We start from the raw sequence: 19447 nt of genomic DNA, 5'->3' as shown, positions 1-19447 counted from the left end.
TCAACCTTGACCAAGGCCCAACAACAAAAGTCAAACATAAACAAGTCATCACAATTGGTCAACACATTTATTTGGCATTTATTCAAAATTAAAATACTAAAATAGTGCATTTAAATTAAATATGGTTTGTCCAATTCCTAAAATCTCATCAAAACACCAAAGAAATGGCCATGAGATTTATCATAGGTCAAACAAGGTCAAAGGACCTTGGAGAAAAAATTTCATAATTTTTGGACATTTAAAAATATTTTTAAACAATTAAAAACAAATGCAAAATCAATTAATTCATGAAAAATATTAATAATGATCCAAAAAATAATTTTAATTTAGAATATGAAAGAGAAAAATATTTTATTTTTTTTGGTGAAAATCCCATATTTTTTGGATCAATATTGAATTTAATATGAATTATTGAAAATAATGTAATTAAAATAAAAATTAAAATATCAGAAAAAACGTGGACCACTTGATCTCCCTCATTAATTGAGGTGGCAAATCAAGTGGCCAGAAACACGCGTTCCACCGTGCACATGAGTCAACGCACAATAGGCATGGTATTCAAAAGGAACGAACCAAATTAAAACAAATGAAATGGATCCTATGGCTGTGAGAGATGCCAACACATCGCCGGAGCTGTAGCTTCAGTCTTCTTCTCCGGTGACCTCACCGGATTGATCCACCATCACCAAAATAAAAAACAAGGACATGATTTCAAAATAAAAATAGCACTGAGTTCAAATCTGACCTCAACTCACTCTAACTCCAAGTATATTGAGAGATACATGGAGTTGAAATTTGAGGTACATGAACTGAGTTGTTTCGATTTGGCCTCAAAGCAACTCAATCTTCTTGCCTACATTGATAGGACTTCATACAACCAAAGAATCAATATAATTGAGCAAGAATTTGAGAGAATCGAAGAGATCAAAATTTCTGGAAAATACCTTCAATGGAGGTCTGGATTCAACTAATATTGATCTTGCTTGTGCTTGATCTCACTCCACTTGCTTGTAGAAGAAGGATTGGATGCTTAAAAGACTGTGAATTCTTGGAGATTTGAATTTAAAAACAGTGAAAATTTAAATGAAAAAATATATTTAACTTATAAATATATACATTTAGTTCTCTTACACATTTAACATAGATCATATTTTTCATTATTAATTAATTACAATTAGTAAAATTAAAAAATATATAATTTTAGGAGAAAAAAGAACATACACGTAAAATTATTATACACGTTACTCTATGAGATATCTGTACTCCATCAAGTTACATTTTTATTTTTATAAGATGATAAATTTAAAAATTATAATTGATTGTATATATAATATTATTTGGGTAATGTTAACTTGTGCCCCAAGGACACAAGTAAAGAGATCAATGTAAAAATAAATTTTTGGAAATTGTGTATTGAATTTATTAGAAATTTATAATTAATAATTTTTTATTTATGGGTTTCTTAACATTTGCCCTTGGGGCATAAGTTAACATTACCATGTTATTTTATAAGTTCGGTATCTTTATACTCTAATTTTAATCTTTAAAGTTATGCCCATGAATAATTGTGATGAGTTCGCAATTAAAAAAATTCAATGGACAATTAAATTATATATATAATTAAAAATAATTTATATATAAGATTAAAATTACTTTAATTATGAATATAATAAAAATAAAGCATCCGAGGAATGAGACGAGGAGTGTATCCAAACAAGAGCTTTACAATTGTCTATTGGCTTCCTTCCTTCTCATTTCTCCAACATCTCATATCCTTCGCCGCTGTTTGTTTCTTCTTCTTTGTAAGTCCCAATTTTACTTCTGTTTTCTTTCTTTTCGTTTTTATTACTTTTTATTTTCCTCCGCATCCAAACACTGAATTAGGGTTCAATCGTTCTCGCATTCATTCGTCAATGTCGAAATTGTTTAGAAAGATTGAAATTGAGGGTTTTCCGAACAAGGCTTTTCCTCCTCTGGCTTCTAAAAATTCGAACCTTTTATAATTTGAGTCATGAAAACACTTTCAACTTTAATGGCCATGAAGTGAAATTGATTTTTCTAAGAAAATGAAGGAATTTGGGTTGATGTAATGTTGCAATTTCAAGAGTATGTAACAAGTTGTTTTTGTGTAGAGATTTATAACTGCAAGTTAGAACCTTTATCCATTATGAATTTTCTCTGTGGCGAATTAGGGTTAAGATCACTGTGATAGTGTGCTCCCAGTATTGAGGTACCAATCAATTTGGAGCAAGTGGTTTATAGACCGGTAGAATCAAGTGGTTTAGGTACGTAGAGAGAAGACCGGTAGAATTTATAGAGAAGACCGGTAGAATTTATACTAAGGAGAGTATATCAGATGATGAGAAGTCAAATAATTAAAGGAAGAGGAAGACTTAGAAATATTATAAGGGAAGTTATTAAGAAAAATCTCATGATTAACGATTTGGAAAGAAGTATGGTTTTGGATAGAACATTATAGAGAAAGTTGATTCATGAAGTGGACTCTATTTAGTGGGATAAGGCTTTAGTTGTTGTTGTAAGTTGTATTCAGCTTATTTTACGAATGTTCTTCAAGGTAGCTTATGCTTCCTTAAGTTGGAATTTGTTTATGGTCAGGTTGGCTGAAAGGAGGATGCATTGAGAACAAGTTTTTGAAGCTTGTTTGACATTTTTTTGTACTAGCTATGGATCAAGTTATGCAAGGTAGATATATATCTGGCGATGTTTCCGTTATAGATTAAGGGAAGAATAGATCGCCATGGTTTTTAGATAATAATTTATTTGAATTACAGGTAATGAAATGGGGGATGATTCATCGATGAATTTGGACAACTCTAGGGCTAATTGGACTCCATCTCAAGACCGGTATTTTCTCGAGCTTTTGCTGTCCCATGTTCACAGAGGCAACAAAACGGGCAAAGTGTTTACGAGATTAGCCTGGGTAGACATGACTGAACAATTTAATAACAAATTTGGGTTCAAATATGATATGGATGTGTTGAAGAATCGTTACAAACGATTCAAGAAACAATACTATGAAATAAAAGCGATGGTTAATCAAAATGGATTCCAATGGGATGGGACACTGAACATGGTCACAGCTAATGATAAAACATGGGAAGAGTATATTAAGGTACACACTGACGTCAAATATTTCAGAACTTCTAAGGAATCTTTACATTACAATTGTCATGTTTTTGTGATGCAGGCTCACCCTGATGCTCAAGTTTTCAGAAAAAAAGTTGCTCCTTGCTATAATGATCTATGCATAATCTATGGTCACGCAGTTGCTGATGGGAGATACAGCCTTTCATGTTTTGACGAAGGTTTTGAATATGAAGGTAAAAAAAATGAACTGTTCATTAAATGTTATTGTTTAGCGAAATTCATTGTAATCATTATTCATCAAATCAGTTCATAATGTTTGAATGGTTTTAACTTTTACTCAGAAAATGCTTCAAAAGAACGGGATGACCACACTAGCACCGGTAAAGGAGTGGATGGTCAGACTCCCCTTACTCATAGTCAAAGTAAAATAGATTGGTCTCCAATGATGGACCGAGTTTTTGTTGAACTTATGTTGGACCAAGTGCGTAAAGGGAACAAGGTTGGTCGAACATTCACGAGGCAAACATGGGGAGACATGGCAGAGTCATTTAATGATAGATTTGGATGTCACTACGGTAAGGTTGTGTTGAAAAACCGTTTCAATGTCCTAAGGAGGCATTATTCATCTATAAATGACCTCCTTGGCAAAGAAGGTTTCAGTTGGGACAAGACACAACACAAGGTTGTGGCTGATGACCAAGTTTGGCAAAAATGCATCAGGGTATGAAATGCTCTCAATCTTTTTTTTTTATTTCTTCTTGTTAGTTTAGTTTTTATTTTCTACTTCAGTCACCTCCTCGTAATTGCAGGTAAATCACAAGTTCCGGCTTTACAGAATTAAAAGCATGCCTTTTTATTCTGGCATGTGCATTGTATGTCGCGATGAAGCTCCTGTAGATTGCAAGTCAAATCTTGAAAAGAAATCTTATGTCGGTAAGAACTCTGTCGCAGACCCTAATGCATCAATGCATATAGCTGGTGAAAATGATTTTACCGGAGATACTCAGTCTCTCCCATACGCAGCATTGCATACAGGTGATGAAAGTTATTTTACCAAAGTTACACAACCTCTCCCTGATGCAGCATTCCATGTAGGTAGCGAAAATAATTTGACCGGGATTACTATTTCTCAGCCTCTCCCTTATGCAACATTACATATAGACGGGGAAAATAATTTGATTAGAGATACGTTGCCACGCCCTAACGCAACTTTGAATCTAGGCAGCGGAAATAATTTTATCAGAGATACCATTATTCAGCCTTCCCATACTGCAGCACTTCATGTAGGTGGTGAAAATAGTTTTAGCAGAGATAACATTACGCAGCCTCTCCCTGATGAAACATTGCATATCAGTGGTGAAAATTATTTTACTAGAGATACCACTATGCAGCCTCTCCATAATGCAACATTGCATATCGGCGGTGAAAGTAATTTTACCGCAGGAGCTCAGAGTCTCACTAATGCAGATAGCGAAGGCGGTGAAAGGAACTCTACCAGAAAAACTCAGCCTCTCGCCAATGCAGATAATGAAGGTGGTGAAAGGAACTCTACCCGAAAAACTCAGCCTCCGACGAATGCTGATAATGAAGGCGGTGAAAGGAACTCCACCAGAATTACTCAGCCTCTGACGAATGCAGATAATGAAGGAGGTGAAAGAAACTCTACCAGAAAAACTCAGCCTCTGACGGATACAGATAATGAAGGTGATGAAAGGAACTCTACCAGGAAAACTCAGCCTCTGACGAATGCTGGTGAAAGGAACTCTACCAGAAAAACTCAGCCTCCGACAAATGTAGATAAAGAACCATTGCTTACAAGTGTTGGAAAAAACGTTGCTGGTCAGAAAAAAAGACATCAAACTAAAATCTCCCCGGCATTGAACGTGCCAAAGAAGGCAAGAAACAACTATAACGAAGGCATGTCGGTTGCCTTGAAACATATGGCAGTTGCAGTTACATCATTAACCAAAAAAACTAAGAGAGAAGATAATTTTTCTGTAGGCAATGTTATGACAGTGCTTCAGGCTATACCGGACTTGGACGAGGATCTGATATTAGACGCATGTGATTTTTTGGAAGATGAAAAAAGAGCAAGGATGTTTCTAGCGTTGGATTCGAATTTGAGAAAGAAATGGTTATTAAGAAAGCTTCGTTCATAATGATTGCTCAATTGTCTCCTCTTTGTTCATCTTTAGTCACTAGTCAAATCTGTTTGTTAAATTTTGTTGAACTTCTTGTGTTCTACGAGACTTGGTTTTTGTTTATCTTTTTGTCTGTTTTATGTATATTTACGAGCAGTTTAAAATATTTTTAAGTTTCTTTTTCTCTAGTAAATATACAAATAGACCAAACAGTTCAAGACACCATCCTAAGCATTATTCAACCAATGCCTTTGAAAAAGAGAGAAATCATGGGTGAAAAATATCTAGAGTGTGCATTATGCTGCTTTTCAAACATAATAGTGCCATTAATGAAAATGCAAAAATGCAAATCTGAAATCCAAAATCTCTTTAAGCAATAAAATTGTTTTTTTTTAACAATAATATTGCAAACAGTTCTCAGAAACACGTTTGCAAAATATTATAATCAAATATTTTTAATGTTTATAAGTTTTAGATAAAGAGAATTGATTTTCAAAACTGAATCAACAAAGCCCAACGAAATCACATATGCACATATTTTCCATCCAAAACGGAATTTAACTTGAGCAGTGCTATATAGCACGACTTCTGTATCCTACAAAATTAGATGAGTATGGCAAAAATAAAGGGGTGATAGTGTTGAAAATAGGGAAGACAAAAAAATCGATATAACGGATATCCATATCCATTATAAATTATAAAAATTGTTTAAATATCATTATTTTATTATATGCTGTCTTTTTATCTTTTAAAAAAAAAATTGTCTTATCATTTTTTTTTAAAGTTTTCTTTGAGAAAAACCTTTCACATTGCATACAAATCATATTTTGCTATTTCATATTTAAACTTTTTCTATACTCTATACCTCATTTAAACAATTTCACCTTCTAACCAATCATTACAACCCTTCGTTCGTCCAACTTGTGCTTCCCTCCCAACTCCTTCGTCGTCGACTCTTCCATTATAACTCACAATCACAGTATCTTTAATTTGTTTTGACTAAAAGTGAAATGTATGGATATTATGTTTCAATGTTATTATCTTTTGGTGAAAAAGAAAAAAATTAATGTATGGAATTTTGTTGTTAAATTGAGAGTGAATTATATGGATATTATGTGATAATAATTTTTTGTGTCTTTAAAAGAAGTTGGAAACTTTTTCAAAAAATAATTTAAGAAAAAAAAATGTTATCAATGGATATCTTTAAATATCTATGGGTACCTCAAACCTCGCGGATATCCGCTTAGAGGATACCCGCACGGATATGGGGTGGATATAGATATCATATTTATCAAACAGAACAAACACAAATATCATATTATCCGCCTCCATGGATATCCATTTACATCACTGGTTGAAATTGTAATTCTGTGTCAAATCACCATTTTGACATAGCCTGTTGTTGTCGAAATGCTCTGCGTAAAAATTTGTATAAATGTCGAAATGTTGAAGAAGTGTGTCTTCGACAAAAATTTAAGATTTAGCTTTATTTTGTGTTTTTAGCAGAATTAGGTTAATTGGAACAGACACAGGCTGCTGATATGGAGGCCTTGGAAGCAATGACTGGAGAAGATATCTGGAAGGAGGACCATATGAAGTCATATGAGGGGTCGCCTCGGGGGATCGACGCTGAACTGGGATTACATTGGATGGATGCAGAGCAATAGCCATTTCTGCTGCAACAATTGGTATGAGGTTGCCCTATATTCTCAATAAGGCATGCATGGTTTCCACGATCCAACCCACTTGAATTTTCAATTGATTGACCTCATCTCTTAACGAATCCTGACCTCACTAAAGTTCGTTCGTAGCCTTCTGAGACATGCTTCAGTTTCTAAGCGTGCGTCGGGTGATCAACTTGCTCATTATGGACAAAGGCTGGAATGATTTTTTTTGTTGGAAAATACTATGCATGCATGCTGATGAATGTGTATCGGTAAATTCATGATCAGCAAGTTATGAATAAGCAAGACTTCAAATAACAAGAGTCGTCACCACGCTTTTATTGTTTCCGAGGGAAAAGGGAAAAAGTATGAACAAAATCCAAAAGTAAGAAGTTTTCAAATCAAAACTAATAAAATGTCAGAGATTACAGGTAAGGGGGTTGGTTACACAGAGGAAAAGTGTTAGCATCCAAAGTATCCTAGGTACTCCTAGGGAGCCCTTTTTTGTGTGCATATGTATTTTGTACAAAGTGATGTTTATAAACAAATAGAGTGAGTGGATGAGAACAGAATTCATTAATTATATTTTTGTGTTTGACAAGACCTTCGAACTTGTGCCTACGTACCAACATAAAAATGAGGGATCAAAACCTCGTAGTTCATGATACAAATTTCAAAGTGGATGCATAACTTTTAACAAAAATTTAGTTTGAGAGGCACTAAGGCCTAAAAATGGTTTGAATGAGTTATTCCTTTTTGGCGTTTGAAAGTTTAAGTCAAGTATAGTTAAGTCTACTTACAAATTTGATTTAAGAAAAGAAGTTTGAAAATGCAATGGCATAAGGCCAAAGTTTCTAGTTTGCAAAGTGGTCAAAGTTTAGAATAAAACTAGTTCAAACAAAGAAGATTTTTAAAAGGAGGAAGATATTTTGAAATTAAATAAGTGGGGAGGAGATGAAGAGACTAATCCTATGTATAAAATTAAAAGTTAAGAGTTGAAAAGATCTGACCAATGAGTAGCAATCGAATAGACAAGAATTTCTTATAGAAACCCAAATTCCCTTAGACATTTTGAATCAAGTAACATACAATGCATAGTTATATCAATCTTGAAGAGCAAGGAATCAAATAAAGATATCCACATCCAAGCATTAGCCACTCCATGATCTTCTTCGAATTAGCCCATGTAGCAGATGAATTCCACAAGTCACAGGTTCAAAATAACTACTTCACAATGATCATGTTGCAGATGAACTCAAAGGGATCTTCAAAGATGTATCAGATGAAGTTTCAAACTGCAAGCACTTTGTTACACAAATGTTGGCATTGGCCAAGTCCTTTAGCATAGGAATGTTGCCTAGATTCTGAGTCCAATTTGTCCAAGATCAAGTCAACAGTACACACAAACATTTTTAGAGTTTTTGTTCTTATTATGTACATTAATGGTCAAAGACCATCCAAACAAACACAATATACACAAACAAGATATAGCACACAATATAGTCTCAATGGACAAAGTGAAAATTGCATTAAGATAAACAATTAGAATGGTATGAATAATGGCAAATGAATGGAGCTTAAAAATTAAAGTGCATTAAAATAAAGGACTTGAAATTAATGTTAGTTGTTAATGAATTAGAAGTTAGTATTGTTTTGTTTTTGCTTTTCTTTAAGTCATTCTTTAGAGAACACTCAACCCACTTATCACAAGCATGAACCCTTGAGCCAAGACATCTTCCAAAGGAAGGAAAAAAGGCCAAGTTTCCACACAATACCATGAAAGAGGGGAGATTTACAATCTCACTAACTAGAATGCTATGCCTTTTTGTGTCAAGAGTTTAGCGCTATGTTAAGCAATCGTAATTGGACTTATGTAGAAGTCACAACTATTTGAGGTCGAGCAATAGAATTTTGGTGTTAATGCATGTTAGAGACATAGTATAATGGACTATGCTCATGAAACATACCACACACAAAAAGAATATGCAAAAGAGGTGGCCTAATCTCATCCATACTTATGTTGATTTTGCAATCAACTAGCCTTAGGACTTAGAGATATCATAGGCCAAATGATATGAATGCATAAAGAATGGGAAATAGATGAATAGGGAGGGGAATGGATCAAAACTCAAATTGGTCAAAGGAGGACTTTTACCAAATTAATATCATTCATTCATTTTGGGAGATGGAATGTACATTCCATCAATCCCCTAAATCCAATGATATTAACTTAACAAAGTCAAATCAACCTTGACCAAGGCCCATCAGCATAAGTCAAACTTACACAAATCATCACAAGAGGTCAACACAATTATTTGACATTTATTCAATTTAAAAATACTAAAAATAATGCATTAAATTAATTATGGTTTGCCAAATTCCTAAAACCTCATCAAAACACCAAAGAAATGGCCATGAGATTTATCATAGGTCAAACAAGGTCAAAGGACCTTGGAGAATTTTTTTTAGAATTTTTAAAGGCTTAAAAGTATTTTTAAACAATTAAAAATAATCACAAAATCAATTAAATCATGAAAAATATTAATAATGATCCAAAATATAATTTTAATTCAAAATATGAAAGAGGAATTTATTTAAATTTTTTTGGTGAAACTCTCATATTTTTTTGGATCAATATTAAAATTAATATGAATTAATGAAAATAAAACAAACTAAATGAAATTCAAATAATCAGAAAAAACGTGGACCACTTGATCTCCCTCATTAATTGAGGTGGCAGATCAAGTGGATCAACGTGTGCGTTCCACAATAGACCTAAGTCAATGGGCTGCAGGGATGGTAATTAAAACCAACGTGTGAGATTAAAACATTTCAAATGAGATTAATGGCTCAGAACCTATCCAACACACCACCGGCGCTGGACCTCCGGTCACCTTCTCAGGCGAGGTCCACCGGACTGGTTCACTCATCACCATTAAGAAAATGAAAAAGGAGGACATGATCTGAAAGAAAAAATGGCGTAGAGTACGAATCTGACCTCAATTTCAACTAACTCCAAATATATAAAAAGATATGAGGAGTTAAACTTTGAGGTGTGTCAACTGAGTTGCTTCGATTTGACCTCTAAGCAACTCAATCTTCTTGCCTACATTGGTAGGACTTCAGACAACCAAAGATCCAAGAGAATTGAGTAGAATTGAGTGAGAATCAAAGAGATGAAGTTTTCTGAAAATTACCTTCAATGCTGTGCAGAACTTGATGTTGCTTGCTTCAACCTTAATTTGTTCACACTTGAGAAGCTTGCAGGAGAGGTTTAGCAATGGTACAAAGCTTTGGATCCTGGAGTTATCGAATCTCCAAATAGTGAAATTCAAACTCAATTTTCAAGTTAAAAATTCTCAGGTTTTCCTTTGAAATGTGAGGGTTTCAATTGGGGGGCAAAGCTGGCGCGCAAGGTGTGTTTGAAATGAGCTCCAAGGGCCTGTATTTATAGCAATTGGGACTGATATTTGCACACTTGAAAAATTGCTAAATTTGGACATTTCATGCACAAGCTTGCATGGGCGTGTACAGGCCCATGAAGCAATCCATTTTGATCCATGTACAATCATTCTGAAGTTCAAATGAGGCTTGAGTGGCAAGGCAATGATATGTGGAGTTTTGGACATTTGATTTTCTCCAATGATGCATCTCTATTAAAGCCATGCACAGACCTAGCAAACTTCATCCAAAATGCATGAACTTGGGATCTTTGGAAAGCTTAGATCAAGGGGAACAGTTTTGATGTTGAACACGTTTTCATTTGGAACTTGGATCATGGTGAATTTGAAGGTGGAAGTTTGGAAATTTCAACATGTTAAAATTTTTTCTAAGTGTCAAACCATATATTTCAATATTCCACCTTGCTTAACTTTTTATGTGAGCTTCAAATGAGAAAAGTGTCTTCATAAAAGTTATAGCTCTTTCAAAGAACTTAAAAATGGTAACCAATTTCATGTCATTTGGATTTATAATGGTAGAGGTATGCATTTTTAAAGTTGAGGAAAATCACTTGTCCAATGGTATAGGTCAAAAATGACCTATAATGTATCCTCATATCACATGCTCATAAAAGTTGAATTACCTATCACTCCAAACATCAAAGTTGAATTAGACATCTTGAATTTGATTTTGAAACTTTGAAATCTTTCATCTCATAAAAATTGAGCAAGTTATGGCCTTGGGAAGTTGACTTTCAAATTAGGGTTTAGACAAAATGACCTATAGTGTTTCAATATAGAAAATGATTTTCCAAGCAAAACTAGATCTAGGTCTCAACGTGAAAGTTGTTTGGAATGTCATTTAGAGTAACGTTTCTTTTGGAATGATTTTCATATGGTGAAAATTGTAGGAGATAGGGTCTAGGGAGACCCAGTTTTGATCAGATGAATTCATCTGACCAACCACCATCAACCAACTTGCTAACCTTCAAATCTCTTGACTTTCTTGGCTCATGGTAGATCATATATGCATAAGATGATGAATTTTGAAGTATCCCTTGATAAATTTGATCAATTGGTAAGATAGCTTGTTGGAGAAGTTACTCAAGATACCCAGTCAAACTAGGGTTTCCAAGGCAAATCACCTCCAAACTCTTGAAGAAAACTTGATCAAGTATAACATGTAGGAATCAATGGGACTCATATATGATGCTTACTGTAACAACCCAATTTTAGTATTTAATTATTATATTATTACTATTACATTTTATTTTATTTAATTGGAGTGTTAATTAATTAATTGGTTGTTAGGAGTATAACAATTGAGTATATTAATTGATTTGGTGTGTTAATTAATTATTTAGTTGATATGAGATATAATTGAATAATTAATTATATTAATTAACTTGGTGTATATTGAGTTGGTTTAATTTATTTGAATTAAATTAGAGATATTTAAATATTAGGTCTTATTGGGCTTATTAATTAAATTAGAGTTCTTATGCTTTAAGCCCAAATAGAATACTAGTATATAAGAGGAGGAGAGTGAGAATTAGGATTCACTTGATCATTTGACAACAATAGAGAAAGAGAAGAGAAAAAGTGAGAAGAAGAAGGGAAGAACAAGAGAGGAGCTAGGGTTTCCAGAAAATTGAAGAGGTAAGGGGGGAATCCTTATTATTATGGGTTAGTATGATCGGGTCAATGTGTAGATGTATGTTTAGGTTAAAATCCTTAATTTGCATGGTTTTGGAATTGTTAGGTCTTGATGAATATTCTCGATTTGTGGTGATTTGGTTGTGTTAAAACTGTAAATTAATGCTATGTACTTAGAGTATTGTATGATTCATAATTTTCTGAACGTATAGCTTTTTACGGAATCGAAATCGGAGGTCCGAAAGTCCTCCAACGATGAAAAACGCAGAAAATTCTGCATGTTGTTTTACAGTAACCGGTTACTCACCGAGCGTTAACCGGTTACTTGCTTAAAAATCTGCATTCTGTTAAACTGAGTAACAGGTTACTCACCGAACGTTAACCGGTTACTTGCTTAAAAATATGCATTCTGTTAAACTGAGTAACGGGTTACTCATCGAGCGTTAACCGGTTACTTGCTTAAAAATCTGCATTCTGTTAAACTGAGTAACGGGTTACCCACTGAGTGTTAACCGGTTACTTGCTTAAAAATCTGCATTCTGTTAAACTGAGTAACGGGTTACCCACCGAGCGTTAACCGGTTACTTGCTTAAAAATCTGTTAATTATGTTTTACAGTAACCGGTTACTCACCGAGCGTTAACCGGTTACCACTGTTTGAAAAGTGGAAAATTGAGATTTAAATGCTGTGTTCGTTTTGGGATGAAATCTATGTGTACATATTTGATAATTAGCCTATATTTGTGAATGATATATTGTTATGAATGTGTATATGTACCATTGGTGGATGGTGAATGATATATTGTTATGAATGTGTTTATGTACCATTGGTGGATTGTGAATGATATATTGTTATGAATGTGTATATGTACCATTGGTGGATTGTGAATGATATATTGTTATGAATGTGTATATGTACCATTGGTGGATAATTCATAGAGTTGAATTATGGTGATATGTGGAATGTTAAGATGGTAGAGATGATCTTAATTGCATATGTATTGGTATTTGTACATTCATTCAGGGCATGCATGGTCGGCTTCATAGTGGAAGCGGGGAAACTGTGGGTTCACATGGTAGCACACGTTGATCCTTAATTGGAAATAGGCGTAGTAGATAGACGTTTATCGTTAATTGGAAATAGGCGTAGCAGACGTTGATCCTTAATTGGAAATAGACGTGGTGGCTTGTATTCTAGATGTTGAATCGGAAAGCGGTGGAACGTTGGGTCCATATAGACGTTGATCCTTAATTGGAAATAGGCGTAGCAGACGTTGATCCTTAATTGGAAATATACGCGGTGGCTTGGATTCTAGATGTTGAATCGGAAAGCGGTGGAACGTTGGGTGCATATAGACATTGATCCTTAATTGGAAATAGGCGTACTAGACGTTGATCCTTAATTGGAAATAGACGTGGTGGCTTGGATTCTAGATGTTGAATCGGACAGCGGTGGAACGTTGGGTCCATATAGATGTTGATCCTTAATTGGAAATAGGCGTAGCAGACGTTGATCCTTAATTGGAAATAGACGTGGTGGCTTGGATTCTAGATGTTGAATCGGTAAGCGGTGGAACGTTGGGTCCATATAGACGTTGATCCTTAATTGGAAATAGGCATAGCAGACGTTGATCCTTAATTGGAAATAGACGTGGTGGCTTGGATTCTAGATATTGAATCGGAAAGCGGTGGAACGTTGGGTCCATATAGACGTTGATCCTTAATTGGAAATAGGCGTAGCAGACGTTGATCCTTAATTGGAAATAGACGTGGTGGCTTGGATTCTAGTTATTGAATCGGAAAGCGGTGGAATGTTGGGTCCATATAGACGTTGATCCTTAATTGGAAATAGGCGTAGTAGACGTTGATCCTTAATTGGAAATAGGCGTGGTAGCTTTGATCTTGACTGGATCGGAAGCGTGGCTTGGATTCTAGATATTGAATCGGAAAGCGGTGAAACATTGGGTTCACATTATGGTACCACATGCATAGAGTCACATGTCTTGCATTGAGTCACATTAGAGTTATATGATAATTGAGTGTATGCATTATTGTGATTGTGATATGTGTATGAGATATGGTAATTGAATTTGATGATGTTTGGATACATAACTTGACAACATAAGTGATTATGTGATAATTGTAGTTATGTGTATATTTGAGAATGTAATATTGGATTTTAATGCTGTACTCCTTGAGTTTGATGGATGTTTGAAACATGTGAAATAGATGTTGATGAATATTATTTACATGGTTATATGAAGTGTGATGAATTCCTTTAATTGTTGATTTAATCATTGTGCTTGATTATACTTCTTCATAATGATTTGAATTCTCACCCTTTCTGTTTGAATGTTACCTTTTTACATGGGTATCGCGCAGATACTCATGAGTAGTAGCGCTGGAGTAAGTGGACGGTAGCTCGCTCGAGATTAGCTGGAGAGTTCCCGTATTTTAGTTTGAAGACTAGGTAATGAGTCAATGCTCTGGTCATGTAACATTGGGTAGATTAGTAGTATTGAACTCGTATCCTATTTGGATAAGTATTATGTTATTACTTATGAACATGTTTATTTGAAATTGCTGTTGAGAGGCCATAATGCCAAATATTATGAATATGGTTTTATGTTATCTTGAAGAGTATTCATTATTTTCCGCTGCGAACGCATATTCTTGAATATTCATGATAAGTGAGATGTGTTATTTTAAATGACCAGGTGTATTGTGTATTGATGATGAGTGATGTTGGTTTTTGAAAGCTTTTAGTTTTTGAAAACGTCGATGTGACGCCCTTTTGTTTATATGCGTGCTTATTTACTCTGAGTATATGTTAGGTATTTTGGGGGTAGAAAAAGGGGTGTTACATTTGTGGTATCAGAGCATGGTCGACCAGTTGGTCAATAGTCGTTAGGGTTTTCCATCCCGTTGTTGATTCGGGTATCTGACACGATCGATACTGTTTGTCTGATACAGTAGTGGTATCAGAGAAGGTTGGTCCGTCAGGCCAAGTTGTTTAATTATGTTTGTTCCCTAGAATGCGACATGTGTGTGAGAACACTATCAATGCTTATTTTATTTTCCATTGGCAGGTTGGGAATGAAATAAGTGGGAGAGAAGCGTCTGCTTCTCTTGGATGTTACAATTGTATCGAGCTTGAACATTATGTTGTTGCATGCAAGAGTGCAGTGTTGGCTAGTTGACCTGTTTTGAGAAGACTGTTATTTTCCTGAGGTTGGTGCGAAGGAAGATTGGTTTGTGTCTGCTAAGCAAGTTGATGAATCGGTGCAAGATGGTGCCGAGTTGTTTATGTTGTTGGCAACTTTGGATATTAGTGAGAAGCGGACGATTGAAGAATTGCCAATAGTTCGTGAGTTTGCGGAGGTATTTCCGGAAGATATAAGTTATTTACCGATAAGTTTGTTGTTGTGTTCATCGATGATATATTGATTTATTCCAAGAGTAAAGAGGATCATGCCGAGCATTTGAAGGTTGTGTTATCGGTGTTGAAAGAGAGGAAGTTGTTTGCTAAACTCTCTAAATGTGTGTTTTGGCTGAGTGAAGTAAGTTTTCTTGGACATGTGATTTCTAGTTGTGATTTCTTTGTTCCCATCCATCATCCTTCGATGACGGATCGTGGTTCCTGTTCTGAAAAATCAAAATCCCCAGTGAAGCCGTTGGTATACGTCTTGTCTGGTTCAGTGACAAACATCAGATCCCAGTGGAAGTTGTCCTTGGTGGACAGTCCTTTTTTGGATCCCCGCAGAGTGCAAATTTCTATGGTTCTTTAGTATTCAATCCCTGTTTACCTTGAAGGTCTGACAACCGTTGCTCTCACCCGTTTAGGTTCTCAGTTGATTGAATAGGGGCAGATGTAGCACCTCAAATTTGCACCTCCCATTTGTACATTCATTTCATTTTTTAGGTCATTAACATCACATTAACATTGCATTATCATTTGCATGATCCATCATGTCATCAGTCAGACTGGTTAGGAGATTCAACTATGCAAGGCAAGCAAGTGCATTTTCTATAGAATCAAAGCCCTAGGGTTGGTAAAATGGGTTCATGTGACCTAAGGATCATTTTGGAGTGATTTGGCCAAGTATTGAAGGCTCAGAGCTCATCAGTCAATGTACAATTCATCTGAAACCCTAAAAAGTCAACAAAAGTCAACTGTCAGTTCAACTGTGGATTTGGAGGTGGGAGATGGTTAGATATGCCTCATTCATGTGGGAACAAGTCTTATTTGACATTTCAAACATCAACATTGAAGAATTTGAAGTCAGATCAAGACTTTCCAAAAATAGCAGGTGACCTGTAAGTTGAACTTGCCAAAAATGGAAAGGTTTTCAACTCAAGATTACATCATCAAGAAAGCTTCAGATGAAATTTTGTTGAACATGAAAGTTGTAGATCCTTCTCCCCCATTTCCAAAAAGTCCAAGATCATCAATTTCTCATGTGTGGTTAAGGAGATATGATCAAAACTTGACAAAGTGTGCATTGGATTTCAAATGGGCATAACTTCTCAACCAAAACTCCAATTCAAGTGGTTCTTTTTGCTAAATTCTCATTTTGACCTCTAGTTTCTAAAACATGCATTGCACAAATTTTCATCACATAATCATTTGCAAATTCTTGCATTTTTGGAGGGAAAAATTGGAGTTTAAATTTGGTGCATTGTTTAAGCATTCCACCACCACCATTGGCTCCCAAATGGATTTTTAAGTGAAAATGAATACAAATTCGTGTACTGTTCATTCATGATTTTCATGCATAAGGTGAAAAATCAAAATTGCACTTACACCTCATTCTTGCTAATTCCACTTACCAATTGGCTTAAACATGATTAAGGAGTGATTAGCAAAGCATATATATACTCTAATCATAACAGAATTGAGGAGGTTAATCATTTTTCACATTTTTAGATCCAAATTTCTCTCTCCAAATTTTTCTCTCATTCATAACTCAATTTTTTTCAAAGAACCTTGCAATTTTACTTCATATACTTGTTGCCTAGCTTTGATTCTGTGCAGATCAAGTGTTGAATTGGTGAATTCGTGCAAGAATCAAGTGGTGGAAGTTCATGAAGATGACAATGGAGTTTCTGTTTTGAGCTAGATCTACACGTGTGCAAGCTTCCTTTTCTTCACCAAACATCATTTCAGGCATTGTAGAGTGGATTTGGATACTTTCAAGCTGTGGATCGTGCAAAATCAAGAACTGCTCTTCAAGAGGTTCAGTTTTCGAATCTCTTAATTCTTAAATTCATGTATATATTCTGGTAGATCTTGTTCTCCTGGTGATTCTGATCTAAATTTCATGTGATTTGATGCATTATTAAGAGAGATATGCTTAATTGAAGTCTTGAATGTTAATTTGATTTTGCTTCGTTTCGCATGAATCATGATGAATTAACATGAAATATTGCTTGATCTATAACCTACATGTCATGAGGATTTGTTTGATGTATTTGTTTTTGAATTCTGAAAAAAATTCTGGAAAAATGTTGAATCTCGCGCACTGTTCATCTTCTTCTTCATGAAGAAGATGAAGATCTTCAGCTATGCGTCGACCATACAGCAAGGTTGCGTCGACCAAACAGCAGTTTTGCGTCGACCGTAGCTGGTCTTGCGCTGACCCGAAGCTCTGGCTGTGTTTCTTTGAGTCGACCATAGCTGGCCATGCGTCGACCCTTCTCTGGTTAGGGTTTTGTGCTGGCGCGCTCAATTTGAATTTGTACAGGGTTCGATCCCTGCTGAGCGCTGGTTTTCAAAAATTCATTTCCTATTTTCATCCTTTCCCTCCATTATTTCCATGCTATGCTTCATCATTTTTATTATTTTCTCCAACTTCATAAAATCATAATAAATTGAAAAATGCATCAATTCACCTCCAATTTTTTTGCTAATTGCTCCTCTTTTTGTCTATTATTTTATGATCATAATTTCCAAATTCGTGCACGGCTGGATTTTATTTGGTGCTAGATTATGTGATCATGTATCCATTTTGTACCTTGCCTTGCCTATTCATTTGTGAAATGCTGGTTTTTGATCCAATGAATCTGAAAATTTGGATGATGAAACTAGACACTTTGCTTGGCATTTTGGTGTTGATTTGGTATTTTTATCAATTATCATTTCTGTTTTATGATCATGTGAAGTTGGTATGACAATTTGTGTCACACCTTTGCTTGCCCAACTTATGTGATGAATTTGCCATGCCTAATGAATTCCAATTGTCCTGATTTTTTGTGTGATGCATATTATGAATGTTGTGAATGAACAGGAATTTTCTTGGAATTATTTGGATCATTTCTGATTTAATTGAGATTTTTCATTCTGGTTGGTCACATTTGAGCTTTAAAATTGCCTTGAACTTCAATTGATCATGAAATGCTTTTGATATATGATATTGATGTGAGACCTTTTGGATTGTTTCAAGATGTGTTTGAAGTTGATTCATGTTAATTTTCAGCTTCTGTTTTGAATTTTTTCTCCATCTTTGACCCTAGGCTTTGACCTAGTGGTTTGCCTCTCACATTTGAGCTTTGATTTCAGGTTGAACATTCAAGTTCCATAGTTGATGATGCTCTATCACTTGAACCTTTGATGTTTACTTTTGACTACTAACCTTGTGTGTTTTGTAGGGTTGTTAACTCATTTGAGTTTGACTTGTTGGCTTATGCCTTTGCTCATTGGGTTTGACTGTTTGATATTCATGATTGTCTGTTTGCTTGTACAGTTGAACTGATTTGTTTAGATTGTTTTCAGGTACCTAAGTTGCTTAAGTTCATTGTGAACTTGCTTTTGCTTTGCTTGGTTGCTTAACCATTTGAGGTATAACTCTCTGACTTCATGTAGTCTGGAAGACCTGTTCTGTTATGTGGGCAGGCACCTGTCTGAAGTCCTCCTTAAGAGGCAATGCTTGTGATTGTTTATCTTTTGTGCCAAGCAGGAAAAGTCCTCTTATGAGGCAATTGGCAGATAAAAGAGATGTGTAATCCATCTCCTGCTATTCAGTGTGTCATCCACTTTGCTCACACCATGTGTTGATGCATTGTGGATATTAACCCAAGATCTTTGTTGTGTCAGTCATATGTGGAGAAGAGTTCCTACTTTCTGAACTCCCACACCTTCTATTTGAGTCAAGCTCTCCCAGGCTAGGGATAAGAGCTGTGAGGTCTTACCCTCACTTCCCATTTCATCTGCTTCACCCTAACTCTCAATGTTAGGGTTAAGAGCTAACTACACCCGATTCCAGTTGGCTTGTGTTTCAGAGCCTAACCTTGTATGAGCCCAATTGATTGCATATAGTGTGTGTGATTGTTTATTGTGCTTGTGTATTTGCCTGTGCTGTTTAGGATAGCTTGCTCCCTATGCAAGTTAGATAGAAACCTCAACCTAGGACCATGGTGAATTTACATGATAACTATTAGGC

At 35.2% G+C, this 19447-nt stretch overlaps 1 protein-coding gene across 5 annotated transcripts; it reads left to right on the top strand.

Annotated features, from left to right (window-relative positions):
- Positions 1–1680: 1680 nt before the first annotated feature.
- LOC127093238 (uncharacterized) lies at positions 1681–5422 on the top strand. 5 transcript variants are annotated; one of them, XM_051032148.1, is made up of 7 exons: positions 1701–1802; positions 2617–2703; positions 2793–3133; positions 3209–3341; positions 3450–3829; positions 3918–4041; positions 4204–5422. In XM_051032148.1, exons 2-7 carry the CDS (start codon positions 2685–2687, stop codon positions 5265–5267), a joined length of 2061 nt encoding a protein of 686 aa, XP_050888105.1. In that variant the 5' UTR covers positions 1701–1802; positions 2617–2684; the 3' UTR covers positions 5268–5422. The 5 variants fall into 5 exon arrangements, with proteins under 5 accessions (XP_050888101.1, XP_050888105.1, XP_050888104.1 ...); XM_051032147.1 differs by having other exon boundaries at positions 4132–5422; XM_051032144.1 differs by having other exon boundaries at positions 1681–1802; positions 3918–5422.
- Positions 5423–19447: the final 14025 nt, after the last annotated feature.

This window comes from Lathyrus oleraceus, chromosome 6 (assembly GCF_024323335.1).
Source record: "Lathyrus oleraceus cultivar Zhongwan6 chromosome 6, CAAS_Psat_ZW6_1.0, whole genome shotgun sequence".
Classification (NCBI taxonomy): domain Eukaryota; kingdom Viridiplantae; phylum Streptophyta; class Magnoliopsida; order Fabales; family Fabaceae; genus Lathyrus; species Lathyrus oleraceus.
This window is presented reverse-complemented; position numbering and strand designations above follow the sequence as displayed.